Source organism: Selaginella moellendorffii, unplaced genomic scaffold (genome assembly GCF_000143415.4).
Source record: "Selaginella moellendorffii unplaced genomic scaffold, v1.0 SELMOscaffold_68, whole genome shotgun sequence".
Classification (NCBI taxonomy): Eukaryota; Viridiplantae; Streptophyta; class Lycopodiopsida; order Selaginellales; family Selaginellaceae; genus Selaginella; species Selaginella moellendorffii.
In genome coordinates, this window is record NW_003314329.1 from 971143 (window position 1) to 989932 (window position 18790).

An 18790-nucleotide genomic window follows, 5' to 3' on the forward strand; every position below is an offset into this window, starting at 1 on the left:
AGCACAGGAGCAAAGTTTTGGTGGCGGATCAAAATTCGCCTTTATACTTACATGAGAGCACCGGTAGCCCAATCTTGTTCCATAACGAGTCTTCGTGCGTGCAGCAGCTGTTCGCGCTCTCTCTCTGCAAGATCAAAGTATAGAAGACGATGCGCTCTAAGTTTCTCTCACCTTGGCGGTGCCGATTCATGTGTCCTCCCAGAGCTTGAGACTTTGCAAACTTCATCGGACAGAAGCGGCACTCGTAAGGCCTGGAAGACGATGGCTCGTTGCTGCACGAAGAAGCGGCCATGGAGGAAAGGCTGCGAGGCCGGAGTCGAGGCCGAGGACGAGGCTTTGGAGGTGGCGGCGGTGGTGGCATCTGACAGCAGCTGGTAAAAGAATAATTCGCAAACGCAGTGCAACGCTAAGGATTGGAATCGTGACGAGCAAGAGGAAGAACGAAAGAGTGATTTTTTGGAGGTGAGTTTATACTGACCAGCTCGATGATCTTGTTGTGCTATCGCAGTTGCATTGGGACGACGAGGATGGAGTAGTCGGGGACAAGTTAAGATCAAGAGACGATGCTTCATCCATCGCTGCGAGAAGACGAAGTAGTACTAGAGTTCTTGCGAAAATAGGATCTAGTCAAGTATAATTGGGGTGATCAAAGAGTGACGAAAGATTCTTTGGTTCTTTGTTTAATCTTTGCATCGGACTTTGCCAACACCAATGAAGAGAAAGTTCTAACTTCCAAAACTAGCCTTTAAGCCCTAATTTTATCTCTTTAAAGCGACCTTTAGAAGATCCAAAAGTAACAAACCCTAAAATCTTTGTTCTTTACCGTTGGATCGGGATCGGTTATCTAGGGCTTGAGCTATTTTTTTCCCTCTCTTTCTCTCGTCGTGCGGGCGGATGAGATGCTGGCTGCCGCCGTGAATTCCACCTCCACCGCCACCTCCGGCTCGATTCCTCCTCCTCCTCCTCCCGCCGCTCCCGCCGTTCCCTCTAGGGCGAGGAAGCGTCCTCCCACTTCTAGGTCTCACTCCATGGTCGCAGCAGCTCCGGAAGAACAGGGCATCGACAATGGCGGCGCTGCCGCCGTTGCTGGCGCTGCGAATCCCGCGAGCAACACGGCCAATGGCGGCTGCGAGACGTGCTGCAGCGTCGGGAATGGGGAGGGCGAGGCGGTGTCGTCGCCGCTGCGCAAGACATCGCTTCGGGCGCCCAAGACAGGTAACAAGGTAGCTAGATCTTCACACAAGCAGGATAGTTCTTCGCGGCCGGGGGCGGAGACTCACCACCATCTCGCGGGGCCGCTCTTCTCCAAGCCGGTCTTCATCGCTGTGATGCTGGCAGTGATGGCCACTACTGCCTGGAAGTGGAGCCGGGATCCAGGGGTAGCACCGGGGATCTCGATCGCCCAGATGAAAGAGCTGGAGGATTTCTCGAGGAAGACGACCAAGTGGATGCAAGTCCAGCTCGAGCTTGTGGATATGAAGATCGGGAAGGAGATCGAGGGGCTGAGGAGAGATGTGGAGGACAAGATCGAGGAGCAGGCGTTGGCTCTAGAGACGAGCATCATGAACTTGAAATCACAGGTGGAGGATATGGATTCTTCCGTGCAAAGGCTCACGCAGGACGGGCTTCTCACGAAGAAGGAAGGGATGGAACTCATCGCGTCGATTATCCAGCAGCGAGCAGCGGAAGAGTCTGGAAAATCTCTCACTCTGGACGACGTGAGAATCGCTGCGAGACAGATCGTGGAAGCGGAGCTGGAGAAGCACTCGGCGGATGGAATCGGTCGGGTGGACTATGCTCTTGGCAGTGGAGGAGGGAAGATCATCGAGCACTCGGAGGGATTTTTCACGGGTGGCCGGGCGGGGTGGCTGAGCATTCTTGGAGCTGGGCTCTCGGCCGGAGGCGCGGTGAGGCATCCCATGGCTCACAAAGTCTTGGAGCCGAGCTATGGCGAGCCGGGTCAGTGCCTTCCACTCAAAGGAAGCAATGTTTTCGTGGAGATTGCGCTGAGAACTCACATACATCCCGACGCCATTACGATCGAGCACGTCCCAAAGGTATGATCTCCTCCCTCTCCCTTTTTTTCCGAGTGTTTGAGCGAGAGACCTTGATCCGGGAGTGAGAGAAACTTAGCTTAGCGCTAATCTGGCGAGACTAGAGTTTGGTTCTTCCTCTTTCTTTCTTCGACTGTTTGAGCGAGACAGAGATAGAAAACTTCGATCGAGAGAAACTTAGTCCAGCGTTTTCTTCAAGCTCTCGAGACTAAAGTTTGGTTCATCCTCTTTCTTCCAGAGCGTGGCTTACGACGTGACGAGCGCTCCCAAAGATTTCCGCGTCTTTGGCTGGCTGGAGCGAAGCATCCAAGCCGGGACGATCGCGCGGCCAGTGAAGAAGCTCTTGCTGGGAGAATTCAGCTATAGTTTGGATGGATCAAACATCCAGACTTTTAGCTTCCCGGAAGAAGTGTCGAGGGAGCTGATCAACACCGTGCGAATCCACATTACATCCAACCACGGTAGCGCCTCTCACACTTGCCTTTACAGAGTTCGCGTCCACGGCTTTGAGCCATCGCCACAGCATTTTTAGAGCTCTTGTTCTTCCTGTAAATTCTTTTATATACATTGTGTTTGAACAAATGTGTGTGGAGGAGCCCTAAACCTAAGCTATGAGCTATGGCAGATGAAGCGAGCTGGGATTCGCGGCGTGGCAGCCGCGGCCGAGCTTCTTCCAATCGATCGGCAAGCTCGTCACAGCGCGCGGCAGCGCCGGATGGTAGGGATTTCATCGGCAGTATAAGGCGGAGGCAGCAGCAAGCGAGGGGTTTGTCGCGGAAATGGGGGTCGATCAATCGCTACATTCTCCAGGCGCGGCAGTGGGCCGAGCAGGAGCCGACGCTGCTGGCGCTCCAGGCCGCGCTGTTGAGATTCGTCGACAAGCTGGTGCCAGTCATGGCGACAATTCGATCGAGGGCCGGGAAGGTCGTCGAGCGGTGGTGGCCGGGAGTGGAGAGATGGGGCATATTCGCTGGCAGGTTTTTCCTGATTCTTCTCGTCGCTACGCTTGACTGTTCGCTGCGAGGGATCAAATCGGTCTTGCGATTGAGCTCCGCGGCCTTGTGCCTCATTTTTTGGTGCTCCATTCTCAACCTCGCGGTGCTCGCAGGATTCCTCTCCATCGCCATTGCCACTGTAAGTTCTCCAAGCTTTGGCCTTTGCTTCTTTCTCCATTTTGTTTGCTTCATACATAGTTTTTTCTTCTCTTCCAGGTGGTCACGATAGTCACATCGTTTTTCCTTGGATTAACTCCAGGTTTCATCGTCCTGAGCTTGTATGGAGCTTCTGTTTCGTGGATGTATGGGAGCTTCTGGACGACGTTCGCAGTCGTCTTAATTGCAGGTCAGTGACTTTTGGTGAAGTGGATTTCTTCTCACCGTCGTGCTCCAGGCACTCTCTACCTTTTCCAGCAGCCTGCCGCCTGGATCATCCTCTTGCTCTACGCGGTTTACTCGTGCAAGGTCCATGGAGGGTGGCTTGGAGTGTTTCTCTGCTGTGGCCTGTCCTTCGTGTCCAGTGACGTGATCGTTTACTTGGTCGCTACTGTCGAGCAGAGAAGACAAAGTGAAAAGGTACACGATCGGTTTAGTAAAGGCAAGGCAGCTCCCAAGTCCAGTTCTCAAACTCAAAGATTTAGCAGTGCTGCTGAAGACGAGAATTCGCCTTCCGTAAGTGGTGCTCCTGATGTCGACCAAACGGTGGCAGAGGAAGAGGTTGCACGAATTCTGGGGTCCGGGGATCACTATGCAGTTCTTGGCTTCCAACGGTTTGAAGTTTGCGAAGAGTCCGCTCTGAAAAGAGAGTACAGGAAAAAGGTTTGATCTTCTTTTCTGTTTTTCCTTGTCCAGTTTTGGTTGACGATTATGGTGCAGGCAATGTTGGTTCATCCTGATAAAAACAAGGGAAACGCAAAAGCGGAAGAGTCGTTTAAGCGATTACAAAATGCTTATGAGGCCGAATCACACTTTACTCTTGACAGTCATACTATAATGCAGTCTTCCTTGCAGGTTCTTCTGGACACTGCGAAGAAGAAATCTTACGACGATGATTTGCGCAGGGAGGAGTTAATCATGAACTTTCGACGAAACGGCTTTGGCTTCCATAAGGTAAAGCTCGGACCCAAGCGGGATTTTTCTTCGCTAATGATTTGCTTGCTTGTCTGCGACAAACAGAACGGCAGGTGTGAGTCGCCAGATTGTGGGTGTCACAATCTCGATCACCAAGACGAGGGAGCTGAAGCCGAGCTAGTTGACGCACGGCCTATTGTCTGTAAGAATTGCAAGCAGCTCCACATGTGGACGCCTACGGACAGGAATAAGCAACACGCGAGGTGGTGTCAAGTACGTATTTGTTAGTTCCTCACAATCAGTTTAGATTTCGGAGGTGATATTCTCGTCCGTGTCAATTATGCCAGGAGTGTCAGGAATTCCATCCGGCCAAGGATGGAGACGGCTGGGTAGAACAATTTGGTCATGCTGTCTTCTTTGGTTTGTTCCAAAAGGTTGGTAACCAGTTGAATGTAGGACGCAATTTGGTTGTGAAGATGAGCCGTAGTGCGTGTTTTTTTTTTTTTTTTTTGTTCTATCAGGTGGATGTTCCTCAAGCATACGCTTGCGCTGGAGACATGGTGTTCAACGTAACGGACTGGGCGATTTGCCAGGTAACGGAGCTCATTAAAACTCCGTCTCTTGAAAACTTAGACATTGTTTCCTGGCTTCCGTCCACAGGGCATGAAGTGTCCAGCAAACACGCACAAGCCTTCGTTCTTCGTGAGCACACAGGCAGCCATGGGAGGAGGAGGAGGAGGAGGATCTTCATCGAAAAAAGGCAGGAAAGGCAACGTTGCCGAAGGATTTCCATTCCCCGACATGGCGGAGACGATGAACGAGCAAGAGTTTTACGACTGGTTCGAGAAGGCGATGGCTTCCGGGATGTTTGGAGGCGCGAGTTCTTCTCACGGCGAGCAGCAAAGCCATCACCAGCAACAGCAAGCTTCCTCGTCGTCGTCCAAGCAAGGCCATCGAAAGAAGAAGAAAGGAGGCAACAAGAAGCAGTGGTGAAGAACGCATACGTAGATAAAAGCTATATAATCTCAGGAGTGGGATTCGAACCCACGCACGCTCTTTGTCCCCGATTTACCCCAGCAAATACTTTTTTGTCACATCGCTTGCGAGGTAAAAAATGGAATGGAATGATGAATTTGCGTAACAGAAAGCTGGCGATGACTGACGGGTCAACTACGGACGGAATATGCCGTGCGGCGGGGAAGAATATTCTGGGAACCAAGCGTGGGCACACGTCATCCTCCTTCATGGGGATGTCATGTGCGGCAAACGGCCGCCGTGCGGTGACGCAGTTCTTTCCTTCCATCCATCTCTCTTGGTGTGGTGGTGTTTGTTTTTAGAGTGAGCTAGGTCTAGAATGAGCTCGCAAGTACCGCGAGGACGTCGCCAAGGCCTAGGCGCCGCAGGGGTGAGCGCGCGCATTCTCGGCTCGATCGGGGAGCTTCTTGGAGAGATTATGACGCCGCGATCGCTCCTCGGCGAGATTACCGTCACAGGTGGATGAATTTCTCGGGATCTTGGCAGCGCATTCTCTGATCGGGAGCTCGGGAGCTTCTCTGATCGGTTGCCGGCGTAGATCGTCGTCACAGGCGGCTGAATTTCGGAGAATCTTGCGGCGCCGCGATCATGGCCAAGGCGATCGTCCCCGGGCTCCAAGAAAGGCTGCGATCGCTGGTGAATGGCAAGGGCTGGGACTACGTCGTCTACTGGAAGCTCAACGACGATCAGAGGTATGGGATATGTTCTTCGCTAGCGTGGAAAGACCTGTGTCGAGGATTTTGTGGCTCATCGCTCGCAGGTTTATCGATTGGGTGGGCTGCTGTTGTGGCGGAGTGACAGCAGGCCATGGAATTGGAGCGGATTTTTTCTCGCCACAGCCTCACTACCTGGATGGAGGAGCGCCTTGTCCCGATATCTCGTTCCCCCATCCATCAACAAAGACGTGTACGATTCTCTCCGCCATGACGCTCTCTCCTTCCATTCCTCTTGATTCGGCCGGGTAAGAACAAGTATGAGCTCGCTCGCACAGAGAAACTGTAGTGAGTCCTTTAGCTTCGTGCGTGTGCTATCATATGTCACGAAACTCTTGTTTGTGTACTTACGCTTTGGTGGTTTCTTGGCAGTGTTCACGCTCAGGTGCTTTTGTCAGGGCAGCCTCGCTGGATTAACTTCTCGCTGGAGAGTAACCAGGTATATAAGGAGGGATTTTACTTAGAGATTGTGTCGTCGTGGTAACGGAGGTTTTGCTTACAGCACGAAGGCGTGCAAACCAAAGTTTACATTCCAATCCAGAATGGAATCGTGGAGCTCGGATCGTCAAGCCAGGTGCTTTTGATATGCTAGAAGTGAGATGACAAAGCATTGATTCTTTTCTTTGTTGCAGATTGCCGAGAATGCCATGGTCATTCAAAGTGTAAAAGCAAAGTGTGGGGATCCATGGCAGGATTTTCAGGTTGGCAATTACAATTCCATGCAAACTGGCTTGTTATGTACCTTTCTTTTCCACTGTCAGGGTTTCCAGGAGAACGTTGACCAGCAAGGCTTCAAATCTCTGTACAAGAACCAAGAAGATGGTTTAGACAAGCACTTCAACGGCCATGGCGACCAGGTGCACTGGACTTCGGCGCTGGACACTCACCCTTGGGAACACGACGTAGGATTTTCCGACAATCAGTTCTCACTGAACATCGCGGCACCGACTCAGCTCAACTTCCTTGGGCAGCCCTCTAAAACGGGTGGTCAACCGTCGGACCACTTTGACAAGCAAGTTGACTGTTCCCGCCCCGAGAAACAAGGGCCGCCATTTGTGCAGGGGCTGCAAGACGTCCCTCCTCTTGCTCCTCCAAATCACAGCTTCTCGGAGTCTCCTCACGGCAGCGGCGTCTCCAAAGAGAACTCCGAAGTCAAGCAGGAGACGCGCGCTGATTCGTCAGATTGCAGCGACCAGGTGGACGAAGACGATGAGAAAGCCACCGGCCGCTCTGGGCGGCGGCACTTGTCCAAGAACTTGGTCGCCGAGAGGAAGCGGAGGAAGAAGCTTAACGAGCGCCTCTACTCTCTCCGAGCATTGGTCCCAAAGATAACCAAGGTAACGATTTGAGACTGACATTATAAATGAAGGTGAATGACTGACAGGGTGGTTTCCTGTGTCTCAACAGATGGACAGAGCATCAATCTTGGGCGATGCCATTGAGTACGTCAAGGAGCTACAACAGCAAGTTAAGGAGCTGCAGGACGAACTGGAGGACGATTCTCAGGCTGCCAACAATATCCCCACAATGACAGACGTTTGTGGTGGAGGACACAAGCACCCTGGGAGCGAAGGAATCACGATTGCAGACGTTGACACCAACAAATGTGCCTTGAAAGCGGATGATATCAACGACAAGAAAGTGGAAGATCTCACGCAGCCAATGCAGGTAAGTGCTTTGCAACAAAAACACACGGCAAGTCTTACAATGTTTTTTCAGGTGGAGGTGAGCAAAATGGATGCTCACTTGCTAACTCTGAGGATCTTTTGTGAGAAGCGGCCGGGGGTGTTTGTGAAACTGATGCAGGCACTGGATGCGCTGGGTTTGGACGTCCTGCATGCAAACATCACCACGTTTCGAGGATTAGTCCTTAACGTTTTCAATGCTGAGGTAACGTTTTTGCTGTGGTTCTTTTCGCTTTTATCGAGTGAAGTTTTGGCTACTGTAGATGCGGGACAAGGAACTGATGCAAGCTGAGCAGGTCAAAGAGACGCTCTTGGAAATGACATCGCAGCCAGAAGCGCGAAGCAGCTCGTCGCTTGTGTCTGAGTCTCATATGGGAGTGATAACTATTGATGGGTAAACGAGAATGCTGCCAAGTTAAAAGTGATGGAATTTCCAATCTTCCATGACAAATATCTATTTATCATCAATTTCGAACATAAATGTAACTTCCACTTGGAGTGTATACAACATGGATTTCGGGGGTTTAGTTTTTTCAATTTCCATACTGATTATGTTATTTAGAGGCTCAGGCTCAGACTGTTCTTGTAAGAGTGTTGAGTATAACAACGTTGCTAACTTCACGATTTTAGAGGATGGTTATAATTTCAAGCCCGGAGTGTCCCGGCAGCTCTTAGATTGCAAAGATCACAATAAGAGGAATGCAATTGCTAGGTGGTTGAATATGGAATATGGAAGGCATGAGATAGAAGACAACAATCCCACTTACAGTTATTTTGTAGAGGATTTGCAGTGTTTTGAGATTACTTCTTTTAATGGATGGGGTCATTTTAGAACCACAAATGGATGGTATGGTTGGAGTTTCTGGGCCTTCACAGGGAGTTTCATTCAATCTTCTAACCACTTGAGTGTTGATTTTCTTTAATTCTTGGTTAACCATTGGGTATTCCTAGTTTATGTTTTGTTTATATTTAATTGAAGTTTTTAGTTGTATACTTTGAGTTTACTAAACTTCTTCACAAAATTACTAATAAATTTCTTTTTATTTGTTATTTGCCATAGCTAAATGATTTTTCTTGCTAAATAGAACGAAAAAAGAAAGATTTACTGTATGTTTAACAAAAAGCAAAAGTAAAGCTGTAAAGGTTGTAAAGTTTGCATCCATCGATGCAAACTTCCATTTCTCGCGATAAATGTTAGGACATAGAAAATAAAATGTAGAGGCAGCAAGCTATGTACCAAGCTCTAGTTTTTCCGGCTTTTACGATCTTGCTACTGGCACGGTTTCAAATCTCAGAGCTGCTGGTGCTAGGTATAGTCTTAAGGCCGTTCAGCCCAACATATCAAACGCTTCAGCTATTTCACCGAAAGCTTACAGTGCTTCGAAGTTATGTCGTTCAATGATTGGGGCCATTACAAGTCGGGGCATGGGATTACCATCGATTTTACCTGAACATCATTGACAAATGTAAAACCATGACAATAAGCTTGAAAAAGATTTAGTTTCCAGAACTAGTCTGAAAATCAGAGTAGAGTTTTCTTTCACGTGACTCAGCAGAAAATGGATGGATTGTCACTCACATCTATCATCAGAAACTGTGAAATAACTGGTCATCACTGCCACGAGTAAAGAAGGGATTCATCTAATTGGCTCAGCAACTCGGTGAAATTTTCACTCATGTTGCCTTCAGACAAACTGTGAAATTTCTATAGACATCATCGCCATTCTAGCCTCTAGAAGGGAAGAAAAACTTACAAGGAATTCGTGGCCTCCTAGTTGGAGCGAGAATGGAGCTTTACTGATCCATCGCAAGCCATTGTAAGCACTGCCAATTACGCGTTATAGAAGGTGAGAAGAGAAACACACAAACAGAAAACAAACCTGCTTTGAAGGCATGGTTTCAGTGACCACTCCCAATCTTTAGCGCGCTCAAGAACATATGTTCTAGTGCCGCTTCTCGACAAAGTGCTGCGAGCTTCGACATGTCAGTCTCGCCGAGCTCTTCGATTTGAGTCGTCTTGAACCGGCGCAGCTCGTCAATGTTGCGGCCAGCAGGACACTGCTCCTCCTCGAGAGCCCGCAAATTCATAGCTTGCCATCTCAAGTGACGAACTCTCTTCACATATTCGGTAATATTTGTGTCTTCAGCCTGGACAAATGGACAATCATGATGTGAAACAACACACATACACATACCTCAATGATTAGAATACCAGGAAAGCCAGGCTTGCAGTAGCCACCCACACGAAGTTCCTTTCCCCACTCCACGATACATTTCCTTTTCCGCGTGGACTTGATGTGATGAAACCTTCACAAAAGTGATCGAGCTAGAAATTGTTAAAGATTCACAAAAGAAAACAAACCAAAAGAGTTTTCTCTTTAGGAGTTGTGACGCTCCAGACATCGATGAAGCGTTGGAGGATTCAGTGGTTTGATCGTTTTCTGATATCCGCCAAGCCAAGTCCTACACAAGACAGGTTAAGAACCTCCAAAATGGAAGCGAGAAGAAACTTACCTGTACTTTTTGTAGCACTAAAAGAGTCGATTCCTGTCCGAGAGCTCCCTCGGCAACGCTGGCTGCCGCTCGATTTAAGCTGTCAAGTTGATCTCTTGCAACGCTTCCATGGCATCTCACGTTGACAGCCACCGCTTGGCTCTCTGGATAGTCGTCCGGGAAGGTGAACTGGATGCTTAAACACTCAAGCAACTTAAGGTGGACAGTGAACGAGACAGAGCCACCATAGCCAGCCTCAAACTCTCCCTGGCCAGAGTATATAGACCGCAAAGCCTCCACCTGTGGATCGAGAATTTTTTTTTTTTAATCAGAAAACCATAGAAAACTTATCAGAAATTCTTCACAGTGGAAGAAAGTTTTCCAGCATCGACCAAAGAGAATTTTCAGCAATGCGCAAAACCAAATTTGCATTTGATCGATGCACATTCAAAGAAAGAAAGACCTTTATGAAATTATCACAAAAAGGGTCTATGAAAAGGGGAAAGAAATCGAAAGCGACGAGATTCATCCGCAGAGAATTTTCAGCAATGCGCTAAACCACATTTGCATATGACCGACGCACATTGAAAGAAAGACCTTTATAAATTATCACGAGAAGCGTCTATGAAAAGAGGAAAGAAATCGAAAGCGACGAATTTCATCCGCAGAAAAAGTAGGAACAATCGATCACAAGCAAACATTGTACCTCGTCTAGCTGCCGCTGGAGATTCGCGGAAGTGTGGCGGCGTCCATCCATAGCTCTAGCTCCGCGCTGCCGCCGCCGCCGCCCATTTTGGAAAAGAAGAACCCTAGTGGGAGAGAAGGAAAGCAGCATTAAAGAAGAATTTTTTAGGGCTAAAGGAAATTACTTGCTAGGGCGGACGGAATGGATCTCTGATGGTGATGGCGATGGCGCTGGCGCAGTGGCTCGCGGCATCCGAGGCGTAAGCGGTGCGATCGCGGCGGCGAGCTCGGCAGCTAGATCACGGTCCTAGGATGCTGGTGAGCTCGCCGCTGATGAAGGGCTTGTTCGATGCCCCTCCCCAATTCTGCCGTGGACGCGCTTGGCTTCGCGACGCTGCTCCTGGTGCTGGTGCTCCTCATCCTCGGCGTCCTCTGCGCGGCCTATGTTCTCCACTTCCGCTCCAAGATCCACCACGACAATCTCTTGGCGCTCAGGCATTTTAATTCCCTCTGGATCGTTCGCCTCATTCTCATCCTCTTCGCGGTTCTCTGGGGATTGGGCGAGCTCCTCCGGCTGCCACTGCTGCGAAAGAAGGGCTGGTTCCTCCACAGGCTTGGATTCCGGTGGCAAGTCACCAGCTGCAAGATCTACATTCTCTCGTCGCTGGGGATTCTCGAACCGTGCTTCTTCCTCACCGCGCTGTTCCTCGTCCAGGGATCCATCCGCAGCGCTCCCTTCACGCCGAGAAAGAGATGGAACGGCAGAGTGATCGTCTCGGTGCTGGGATTTTGCGCTCCGGTGTTCCTCGCGCAAGTGTTCTTGGTGGTGGTGAGCCCGATTGTTTGGGGGCGGCGGGAGGAGGAGGGCAGTGCGAGCTACAGGGCTGGCGGAGGATTCGTCGATCGATTCAAGCTCCCGCACTACTTCACGCGGGTGTTCCAGGCGATGGAGGTGGAGGAGAGGGAAAAGGTGGTGGTGGCGGCGGCGGTGTGCACGTATCCTCTCCTGAGCACCGTTGTTCTTGGGATGTTTGGCTGCGTCTACGTGATCTACTTCCTCTACCTGGGCTGGAAGATGGCGGCGCTGGTGATCAACCGGAGGCTCCAGCTGCGGGTGTACGCGCTGGTGATCGCGGTGGCGCTGCTGTTGCCGATCCACGTCGTGTTCTTGGGGCTCTCGGTGCTCTCCCGGCCCAGCGAGCCGCTGTTCGAGGCGGTGGGATTCCTGGGCTTCTTGACGGTGCTGCTGTGCACGACGGTGGGCGAAGGAATTCTCGTGGTTCGTCCCATTGCCGACGCGCTGGCGATTCGGTGGCGATATGAGGAGGCCGCCTCCGCCAAAGCTTCGTCGCTCTGGGAGCCGCCGCCGCCAGTGAGATCATCATCCTCGGAAGAACTTCCGCCTCAACGCCAGTTTGTAGTTCCTCTCACGGCGGCGGTCTTGGGTGACGAGTCTGCTACTGCTGGGGATTCGAGAGTCGAGAATATAGAGATTTCGAGACTGCACAAAGCTTTCCAGGCAGCGATGGTGAAATCGTCATCGTCGTCTTCATCGTCACCACCGAGTCCCACTCTTCCCGGAAGAACACTCGTCTCATACACGAATAGAATACTGGTATAGTTTCTTTACCTCATCTTTGATAAAAGAAATACGTATTTTTCCTCTTACTGCGATGACGATCACCTCTAAGCTGTGGTTTTTGGTCCCAATCTTCCCGGAAGAACACTCGTCTAGAATATTGGTATAGTAAAAGAAAAGGTATTTTTCCTCTTACTGCGATGACGAATCTCTCAAAGTAAGATGTGATTTTTGGTCCCAATCTTCTCGGAAGAACACTGGTCTCATACAAGAATAGAATATTGATAATAGTTTTTTACCTCATCTTTCACCGATCACGATCACAAGAACATCTCTCGGAGCTATACCAAAGATGTAATTTTTACCAATCGCACACGCAAAGCCATGGAATTTATACACGAGCCTCCAATGGAGAAGCCGTCCATCCATGGACAAACATTATCCAGCCGCGATGGAGCAAAAAAAAAACTATTATGGGCGAAATGATTATGTCGCACTGTTGACCATTTTGGGATTATTTGGATCTAGGGTTGTGATGGATTAGGGCTTATGCGCGTGAGCGAGCGAGTGCTGGATGAGGAAGAGGAGGCGCTGGAGCAGCGGCGGCAGCGCAGCATCAGACAGGATGGAGCTGCCAGAGTGTGAGCTGAGGAGGAATGTGTGAAAATGGTAGACGGCGATGAATCGAGCGAGGAGAGCGAGGGAGGGGCAGCGGCAGCCGCGGCGTAGCGATTGCTCGCCGCAATCTCAGAGGAGCGGCCACATTCTCGGCGCTGGAGCATCGATTCCGGCGATAATATGAAGAACTTCCTGCGTAAGTTCCACTTAGTAGGGAGTAGTAGCGTAGAGAGTGGGAGATCTTCGCAGCAGCAGGAATCAGCGCCATCGCCGTCGGGTTCCACTTTGTCGAGCATTTCCGACTGGATTTCGTCTCTCACCTCCAGACCATCCACCGCCTCGAGTGATACTTCGTCTCACCACGGGGGAGGAGGAAGTGGTGCTAGAGCGCGGGTGGAAGGCACCACAGCTCCTGCCAGAGTGAGCACCACCAACGATTCCTCGTCAGTAACGCCATCGTCACAAGCTGGGAAAACGTTTTCATCGTATGGATCTCTCGAGGAGGAGTATCAGGTCCAGCTCGCCATAGCTCTCAGCGTCAACCAGCCAGTTGATCCAGAGGTCGCGGAGATCGAAGCTGTGAAAAGAATCAGCCTTGGTTTGTGTCCCGAGCGTTCTACGACTTCACAGGCGGACATGGCTACATACCGGTATTGGGTAAAAAACATTTTTTTCCTTCTTTTGTTGCTTTTGTTTAGGAGAATAACGTTTTGTTTTTCTGATCGCAGGCATACAATGCTCTGTCCTACGATGACAGTGTGGTGGACGGGTTCTATGACGTATACGGTGTGGCGTGTGATCCAGTTTATCCCACGAAGATGCCATCTCTTGTGGATTTGCAAATGAAGCCTCTGTCCGATGCTGCAAGCTGGGAAGTTGTTCTCGTCAACAGATTAACAGACAGCGAGCTCGCGAACCTGGAAAAGAGTGCTGCTCGCACTCGAGCTCAGTGCACGGGGGGTCCGAGTGCTTTGGCGCAAAAGATTGCTGTTTTGGTGGCTGAGCAAATGGGAGGGGCTGTCGAGAACGACGTCGACATGATCTCTGTTTGGAGGACTACAAGCTGGGAGTTGAGGACTTCTCTCAAGAGCAACATATTACCTCTAGGCTATCTTCAGATTGGCTTGGCTAGACATCGAGCTCTACTATTCAAGGTAATTCAGAAAGCGGACTTTCTTTTCGTTTTCGCTCACCTTTTCCTTCATTTTAAGTTTCCAGGTTTTGGCTGACTCTGTTGGTATTCCCTGTCGACTCGTGAAAGGAAAGCACTATACTGGAGTGGACGAGGGAGCTGTGAATATTATTAAGGACGCTGATAGCAGGTGCGGTTTTACCTTTCGTGCTTCTTCTTGCACTAATCTTGATGGTTGTAGGGAGTATATTATCGATCTCATGGGTGCTCCTGGGGCGCTTATACCTTCAGACGGTCCTGCGAGCGAGAAGAACGTTCCGCTGAACCACGACACACACCTTGGGCAAAGGCACCACAGTGAGCCCGCTGATTTCGAGAATGCTCTTGCGGGCGCTGGCGCTGGCGCTGAGCGTCGTCCTGGGCCTTCTCACGGAAGATCACCCTCCTGGACAGAAGGCATTGGAGCACCCGGGGCTCGTCAAACGAAAGCCAAAGACATGTCACAATACATGATCGAGGCGGCCAAGGAGAATCCCGGACTTGCACAAAAGCTACAAGACGTTTTACTGGAGAGCGGGATAGTTGCACCTCCAGAGTTCCTAGCGGAGTTATCCCCTACGGAACCACAGCAGAGGTCTACTGATGCGCGGCCGGATCTGAGGAGGCCCAGTCGAGTCGCGAGAGTTAAAGAGCGAGGAAAACCTCCTCTTTTAACTAAATCGCCTGCTGCAAGACCAGATGATGCGGCTGCAAAGGATAGATTACAACGCTTGAAGTCTGTGGAGGGTCTAGGAGACAGGCGACCGCTCGAGTGCCCGATGCCTTATTATCAGGCCCAAGCAGCAGCACCAACGGTGTTGACGCCGGTTCACGAGAATAGCTTTCCGGCAAACTTGATAAAGAACTCACCAGTTGCTGCTTCAGCTATAACAGCAGCTGTTGTAGCCTCGTCGATGGTGGTGGCCGCAGCCAAGACGGACATCGGTGATGGTTCGTTGGAAGTTCCGATCACTGCTGCAGCTACAGCAACCGCTGCTGTAGTCGCTGCTACGTCGGCTGCAGTGGTGCTCAAGTCAGAAAGTGGATCAGGGAATTCTGATAAAGGTGGAAGTGGGGACAGCAAAACCAGGACAGAGGAATCAGGAAGTCACAGTGGTTCAAAGAAGAAAAACAATTCCAGAGAATCTGAAGGTGATGCGGGCGACTTGGAAAATGGTCGAACAGGAATCAGCAAATCCGACTCGATCCTTGATGTTGCGGAGTGGGAGATTCCGTGGGGAGAGTTGCGTGTTGGCGATCGTATAGGTCTTGGTAAGGAGTTTAAACTTCTTTTACGCGAACTCATGTTGGTGTGCAGGGTCCTATGGAGAAGTGTACCGCGGAGAGTGGCATGGAACTGTAAGTAACTGTGACAAGTGTATCCTGAATTCACGACTCATATTAAATTCATGCAGGAAGTTGCCATCAAGAAGTTTTTGAACCAGGATATCTCCGGCGATGCCTTGGAAGAATTTATTACTGAGGTGGAATCTAAACCATCATGGGAATTTTTTTTTACAAGGTTTTTTTTTTCTTGCGAAAGGTTCGATTGATGAGAAGAATGCGGCATCCAAATGTGGTTCTCTTCATGGGTGCCGTAACCAGGCCGCCAAATCTGTCGATTGTAACAGAGTTTCTTCCAAGGTACTTTGATGCGGTTTTGGATCATTGTCGATATTTGGAGCGTGCAGAGGGAGCTTGTTTAAGCTGATTCACCGGCCTTCAAACCAGGTTGACGAGAGAAGAAGGCTGAGAATGGCTCTCGACGTGGTAAGAAAATTTCTTTTTTTCTTGATATGGCATTTAGTAACGATCGTGATACCATTGAAAGGCCAAGGGTATGAACTATTTGCACTCTAGTACCCCGATGATAGTTCACAGGGACTTGAAATCTCCGAACTTGTTAGTCGATAAAAACTGGGTTGTGAAGGTACAGTAAAAGTTATCGGTTTTGTTTAGTAACACGAAAATTTGCAGGTTTGCGACTTTGGATTGTCTCGAATGAAACATCACACTTTCTTGTCTTCGAAGTCACAGGCAGGCACGGTGGGTACACAAGACTCCCTTACTTTTCTCCTGGGTAGTTTTTTGGATTTGAGAGGACTTGTTTTTAACAGCCTGAATGGATGGCACCAGAAGTATTAAGAAATGAACCGTCTAACGAAAAGTAAGAATCGTCTTTGCTTTGCTAAATTGACACGAGCTCCTTTCGTTTGCAGATCGGATGTCTACAGCTTTGGAGTTATCCTTTGGGAACTGGCTACTCTGCAACAGCCGTGGCATGGAATGAACTCAATGCAAGTCGTCGGGGCTGTCGGTTTTCAAAACAGGAGGCTCGACATCCCAGCGGACATGGATCCCGCCATCGCAAAAATCATCCAGGAGTGCTGGGAAAAGTATGTGTTTCCTTCTTAGATTTTGTAGCGCCTGACAAAACAAATCCTCCGTTTCTTTTGGTGGCAGCGATCCTGCTCTTCGTCCAAGTTTTCATGAAATAATGGATTCCCTGCGGCCTTTCCAAAGACCTGTTATCCCCTCGCAAGGGGAGGCAGGAGGAGGTAAGCAAAAGCAACCACGCAAGGCTTCGTAGGAACAAAAAATGGCTGGGGCTCCGTTTACTAATGTATCTGTAAAGTACAGTAATTTATAGGTGGTCGAAGACGGATTCTAGGAAGGAAGAAAAACAGGATCAAGGATGTCAAATTTGACAGAAGTTCAGGGTGGAAAGACAGGAACTATCGTCTTCGGTTTTGGTTACATGGTCGGACAAACGAGACGAGGAATAAGACGAGGAAGACGAAGACGAAGAAGCAGCATTTCTAGCAGGGCCGAGATGGAGACCAGAAAGTAGAGTATAAGGCGCAGCATTTGTGGGATCGAGCTCGTAGACGTACTCCGCAGCCTTCCTGGCCCTGTGAGAATCACCAGCAGCAGTGGAAGCACTGAGAAGCGACGTCCAGGCCACAGCATCCGGCTCAAAAGGCATGGTGGCGATGAGATCTTCGGCCTCTCTGAGCCTTCCAGATCTCGCCAGAGCATCGACGACGCACATATAGTGATCCAAGCTCGCAGCTATGGCGTAGTCCGCCGAGAGGGACGCAAAGTGGGAGTAGACGTCGCTGAGAAGGCCGGCGTGAGCACAGGCCAGAAGAACGCTCACAAAGGTGACGGAGTTTGGAGTGAAGCCGTGGAGCTGCATGGCGTGGAAGATCTCGAGAGCTTCGTGGCTATGGCCGTTTAGAGCAAAGGCCGCGAGCATGGAGCTCCAGGCTTTGACGTCGCGGTGCTTAAGATCGTCAAACACGAGCTTGGCCTCGCGGAGGTGGCCAAAGTTTCCATACATCGCTACCAGTGCCGTCTTGATCGCAAAGTGGGCGATCCATCCTCTCCCCTCGTCGGTGAGAATGGAGTGGACGATCCTTCCCTCGGCGACGCTGGAGCACGAATCGATGATGGCGGTGAAGGTGACGCTGTCGGGAGCGATTCCTTCGAGATCCATGGCGCGGAAGAGATCAAGAGCCTCGCGGCGGCGATGCCCGGACTGGGCATACGCGGTGATGATCGAGTTCCACGCGACGACGTTGTTATTCTTTCGCGGGATCTTGTCGAAGAGCTGGCGCGCCGCGTGGAGATCGCCGGCGCGGGCGTAGGTTGTGACCATCGTCGTCCACGAGACGCTGGATCGCAGCCTGGGAGGAGTGTTCTCGAAGAACTCGCGCGCCTGGGAGGGAGAGTGATTAATCGCATAGGCCGCGAGCATCGCTGCCCATAGCACGGCGTCGCCGCCAGCGCCATCGATCCCAGTGGCGCGATCGAAAGCCCGCCTCGCGTCCTCGATCTTGCCCAGTCTGCCATACATCTCCACCAGCGCGGTGGAGATCGTGATCTCTCCCTGGAATCCGGCCGTGAGGAGCTCGGCGTGGATCCACATCCCCAGCCCCATCGCTAGCGACTGACCGCAAGCGTCGAGGATCGCGACGAAGGTCACGCGATCCGGGCGAGCGCCCTCGAGGTCCATCGCGCGGAAGAGCCCCAGCGCTCGCGCAAAATCCCCTTCTCTGGCAAATGCGCAGATCATCGCGTTCCAAGAGACTGTGTTCCTCTCGGGCATTTGATCGAAGAGAAGCTTTGCTCGATCGATGCGATTGCTCTTGGCGTAGGCGACGAGCATCGCGGTCCACGACGCTACGTCCCTCCTGGGCATCCCCGAGAAGAATTTCTCCGCGCGATCGAGATGCCCGCTCTGGGAGAGGATCGAGAGCATGATGTTCCAGGAGAATTGGTTCCTGGGATCCATCCGGTGGAAGAATTCGCTGGCGTCCTCGATCGAGCACTTGCCATACATCTGGAGCACGAGATTGGAGAGGAACTCGTCGCCGCGCAGCCGGCCGTGCTTGATCATCTGGGCGTGGATCCGGCGGCCATGGGAGAGCGCCCGCGCGGATCCACACCGCCGGAGCAATGATCCATACGTGACGCTGTCCGAGGAAGACGATGAGGATTCTAGGGATCTCACTGCCCTCTCGAGCTGCTCTAGGACTAGCGCTGGATCGTCGCTCTTGCTCGCGTGGAGGAGGAACTGCGCCATGCCGCGCGGCGTACTGCCAAGTAACGGTATCTTACCGCGCGGTATGGCGGGCTAACTGACACTCAAAGCAATCCAATGTGGATGACCCGCGCATTTCTCTTTTT

The 18790-nt window shown here is 50.9% G+C and overlaps 7 protein-coding genes across 8 annotated transcripts; 5 read left to right on the forward strand and 2 right to left on the reverse strand.

Annotated features, from left to right (window-relative positions):
• The first annotated feature begins 864 nt into the window (after nt 1-864).
• On the forward strand, nt 865-2657 carry LOC9653378 (SUN domain-containing protein 1). Its single transcript, XM_002985471.2, has 2 exons — nt 865-2057; nt 2293-2657. The coding sequence occupies exons 1-2, from the start codon at nt 900-902 to the stop codon at nt 2584-2586; spliced, it is 1452 nt and encodes a 483-aa protein (XP_002985517.2). The 5' UTR covers nt 865-899; the 3' UTR covers nt 2587-2657.
• Nucleotides 2616-5216, forward strand: LOC112340635. Its single transcript, XM_024659447.1, has 9 exons — nt 2616-3188; nt 3266-3395; nt 3444-3868; nt 3926-4006; nt 4061-4159; nt 4226-4393; nt 4468-4554; nt 4642-4713; nt 4781-5216. The coding sequence occupies exons 1-9, from the start codon at nt 2673-2675 to the stop codon at nt 5111-5113; spliced, it is 1911 nt and encodes a 636-aa protein (XP_024515215.1). The 5' UTR covers nt 2616-2672; the 3' UTR covers nt 5114-5216.
• A 495-nt stretch (nt 5217-5711) lies between these two features.
• Nucleotides 5712-7995, forward strand: LOC9653163 (transcription factor ABORTED MICROSPORES). Its single transcript, XM_002985472.2, has 9 exons — nt 5712-5847; nt 5916-6116; nt 6241-6307; nt 6371-6442; nt 6501-6569; nt 6630-7205; nt 7276-7536; nt 7588-7758; nt 7817-7995. Exons 1-9 carry the CDS (start codon nt 5744-5746, stop codon nt 7949-7951), a joined length of 1656 nt encoding a protein of 551 aa, XP_002985518.1. The 5' UTR covers nt 5712-5743; the 3' UTR covers nt 7952-7995.
• An 871-nt stretch (nt 7996-8866) lies between these two features.
• On the reverse strand, nt 8867-10872 carry LOC9653164 (RWD domain-containing protein 2B). 2 transcript variants are annotated; one of them, XR_002990194.1, is made up of 7 exons: nt 10753-10872; nt 10068-10346; nt 9916-10016; nt 9749-9860; nt 9434-9701; nt 9308-9377; nt 8867-9000 (listed from the first exon to the last, which is right to left on the reverse strand). XR_002990194.1 is itself a non-coding variant. In XM_024659470.1 (6 exons), the coding sequence occupies exons 1-5, from the start codon at nt 10801-10803 to the stop codon at nt 9453-9455; spliced, it is 792 nt and encodes a 263-aa protein (XP_024515238.1). In that variant the 5' UTR covers nt 10804-10872; the 3' UTR covers nt 9087-9377; nt 9434-9452. The 2 variants fall into 2 exon arrangements, 1 of the variants encoding a protein (XP_024515238.1); XM_024659470.1 differs by lacking the exon at nt 8867-9000 and having other exon boundaries at nt 9087-9377.
• A 51-nt stretch (nt 10873-10923) lies between these two features.
• Nucleotides 10924-12398, forward strand: LOC9653379. Its single transcript, XM_002985473.2, has one exon. It carries the CDS (start codon nt 11080-11082, stop codon nt 12349-12351), a length of 1272 nt encoding a protein of 423 aa, XP_002985519.2. The 5' UTR covers nt 10924-11079; the 3' UTR covers nt 12352-12398.
• A 423-nt stretch (nt 12399-12821) lies between these two features.
• On the forward strand, nt 12822-16782 carry LOC9653165 (probable serine/threonine-protein kinase SIS8). Its single transcript, XM_024659396.1, has 13 exons — nt 12822-13584; nt 13656-14081; nt 14146-14249; nt 14301-15370; nt 15417-15457; nt 15514-15582; nt 15642-15742; nt 15790-15868; nt 15930-16028; nt 16076-16144; nt 16216-16265; nt 16318-16494; nt 16562-16782. Exons 1-13 carry the CDS (start codon nt 13108-13110, stop codon nt 16686-16688), a joined length of 2889 nt encoding a protein of 962 aa, XP_024515164.1. The 5' UTR covers nt 12822-13107; the 3' UTR covers nt 16689-16782.
• A 14-nt stretch (nt 16783-16796) lies between these two features.
• Nucleotides 16797-18686, reverse strand: LOC9653166 (pentatricopeptide repeat-containing protein At2g21090). Its single transcript, XM_024659445.1, has 2 exons — nt 18280-18686; nt 16797-18156 (listed from the first exon to the last, which is right to left on the reverse strand). Exons 1-2 carry the CDS (start codon nt 18684-18686, stop codon nt 16797-16799), a joined length of 1767 nt encoding a protein of 588 aa, XP_024515213.1.
• Nucleotides 18687-18790: the final 104 nt, after the last annotated feature.

Excerpts from the sequence above, each read along its gene's own strand:
- LOC9653379 (XM_002985473.2), top strand. The coding sequence starts at position 11,080 with ATGCCCCTCCCCAATTCTGCCGTGGACGCGCTTGGCTTCGCGACGCTG.
- LOC9653378 (XM_002985471.2), top strand. The coding sequence starts at position 900 with ATGCTGGCTGCCGCCGTGAATTCCACCTCCACCGCCACCTCCGGCTCG. Across the intron at positions 2,058-2,292 it reads CGATCGAGCACGTCCCAAAG|AGCGTGGCTTACGACGTGAC; the intron begins GTATGATCTCCT and ends TCTTTCTTCCAG.
- LOC112340635 (XM_024659447.1), top strand. The coding sequence starts at position 2,673 with ATGGCAGATGAAGCGAGCTGGGATTCGCGGCGTGGCAGCCGCGGCCGA. Across the intron at positions 3,396-3,443 it reads CGCAGTCGTCTTAATTGCAG|GCACTCTCTACCTTTTCCAG; the intron begins GTCAGTGACTTT and ends GTCGTGCTCCAG. Across the intron at positions 4,394-4,467 it reads AACACGCGAGGTGGTGTCAA|GAGTGTCAGGAATTCCATCC; the intron begins GTACGTATTTGT and ends CAATTATGCCAG.
- LOC9653163 (XM_002985472.2), top strand. The coding sequence starts at position 5,744 with ATGGCCAAGGCGATCGTCCCCGGGCTCCAAGAAAGGCTGCGATCGCTG. Across the intron at positions 6,117-6,240 it reads ATTCCTCTTGATTCGGCCGG|TGTTCACGCTCAGGTGCTTT; the intron begins GTAAGAACAAGT and ends GTTTCTTGGCAG. Across the intron at positions 7,759-7,816 it reads TTAACGTTTTCAATGCTGAG|ATGCGGGACAAGGAACTGAT; the intron begins GTAACGTTTTTG and ends TGGCTACTGTAG.
- LOC9653164 (XM_024659470.1), bottom strand. The coding sequence starts at position 10,803 with ATGGATGGACGCCGCCACACTTCCGCGAATCTCCAGCGGCAGCTAGAC. Across the intron at positions 10,347-10,752 it reads TCCAGCGGCAGCTAGACGAG|GTGGAGGCTTTGCGGTCTAT; the intron begins GTACAATGTTTG and ends CTCGATCCACAG. Across the intron at positions 9,702-9,748 it reads CTGGTATTCTAATCATTGAG|GCTGAAGACACAAATATTAC; the intron begins GTATGTGTATGT and ends CCATTTGTCCAG.
- LOC9653165 (XM_024659396.1), top strand. The coding sequence starts at position 13,108 with ATGAAGAACTTCCTGCGTAAGTTCCACTTAGTAGGGAGTAGTAGCGTA. Across the intron at positions 14,082-14,145 it reads ATCGAGCTCTACTATTCAAG|GTTTTGGCTGACTCTGTTGG; the intron begins GTAATTCAGAAA and ends TTAAGTTTCCAG. Across the intron at positions 15,458-15,513 it reads GCGGAGAGTGGCATGGAACT|GAAGTTGCCATCAAGAAGTT; the intron begins GTAAGTAACTGT and ends AAATTCATGCAG.
- LOC9653166 (XM_024659445.1), bottom strand. The coding sequence starts at position 18,686 with ATGGCGCAGTTCCTCCTCCACGCGAGCAAGAGCGACGATCCAGCGCTA. Across the intron at positions 18,157-18,279 it reads CCCAGGAGGGACGTAGCGTC|AGAAGGGGATTTTGCGCGAG; the intron begins GTGGACCGCGAT and ends CGCATTTGCCAG.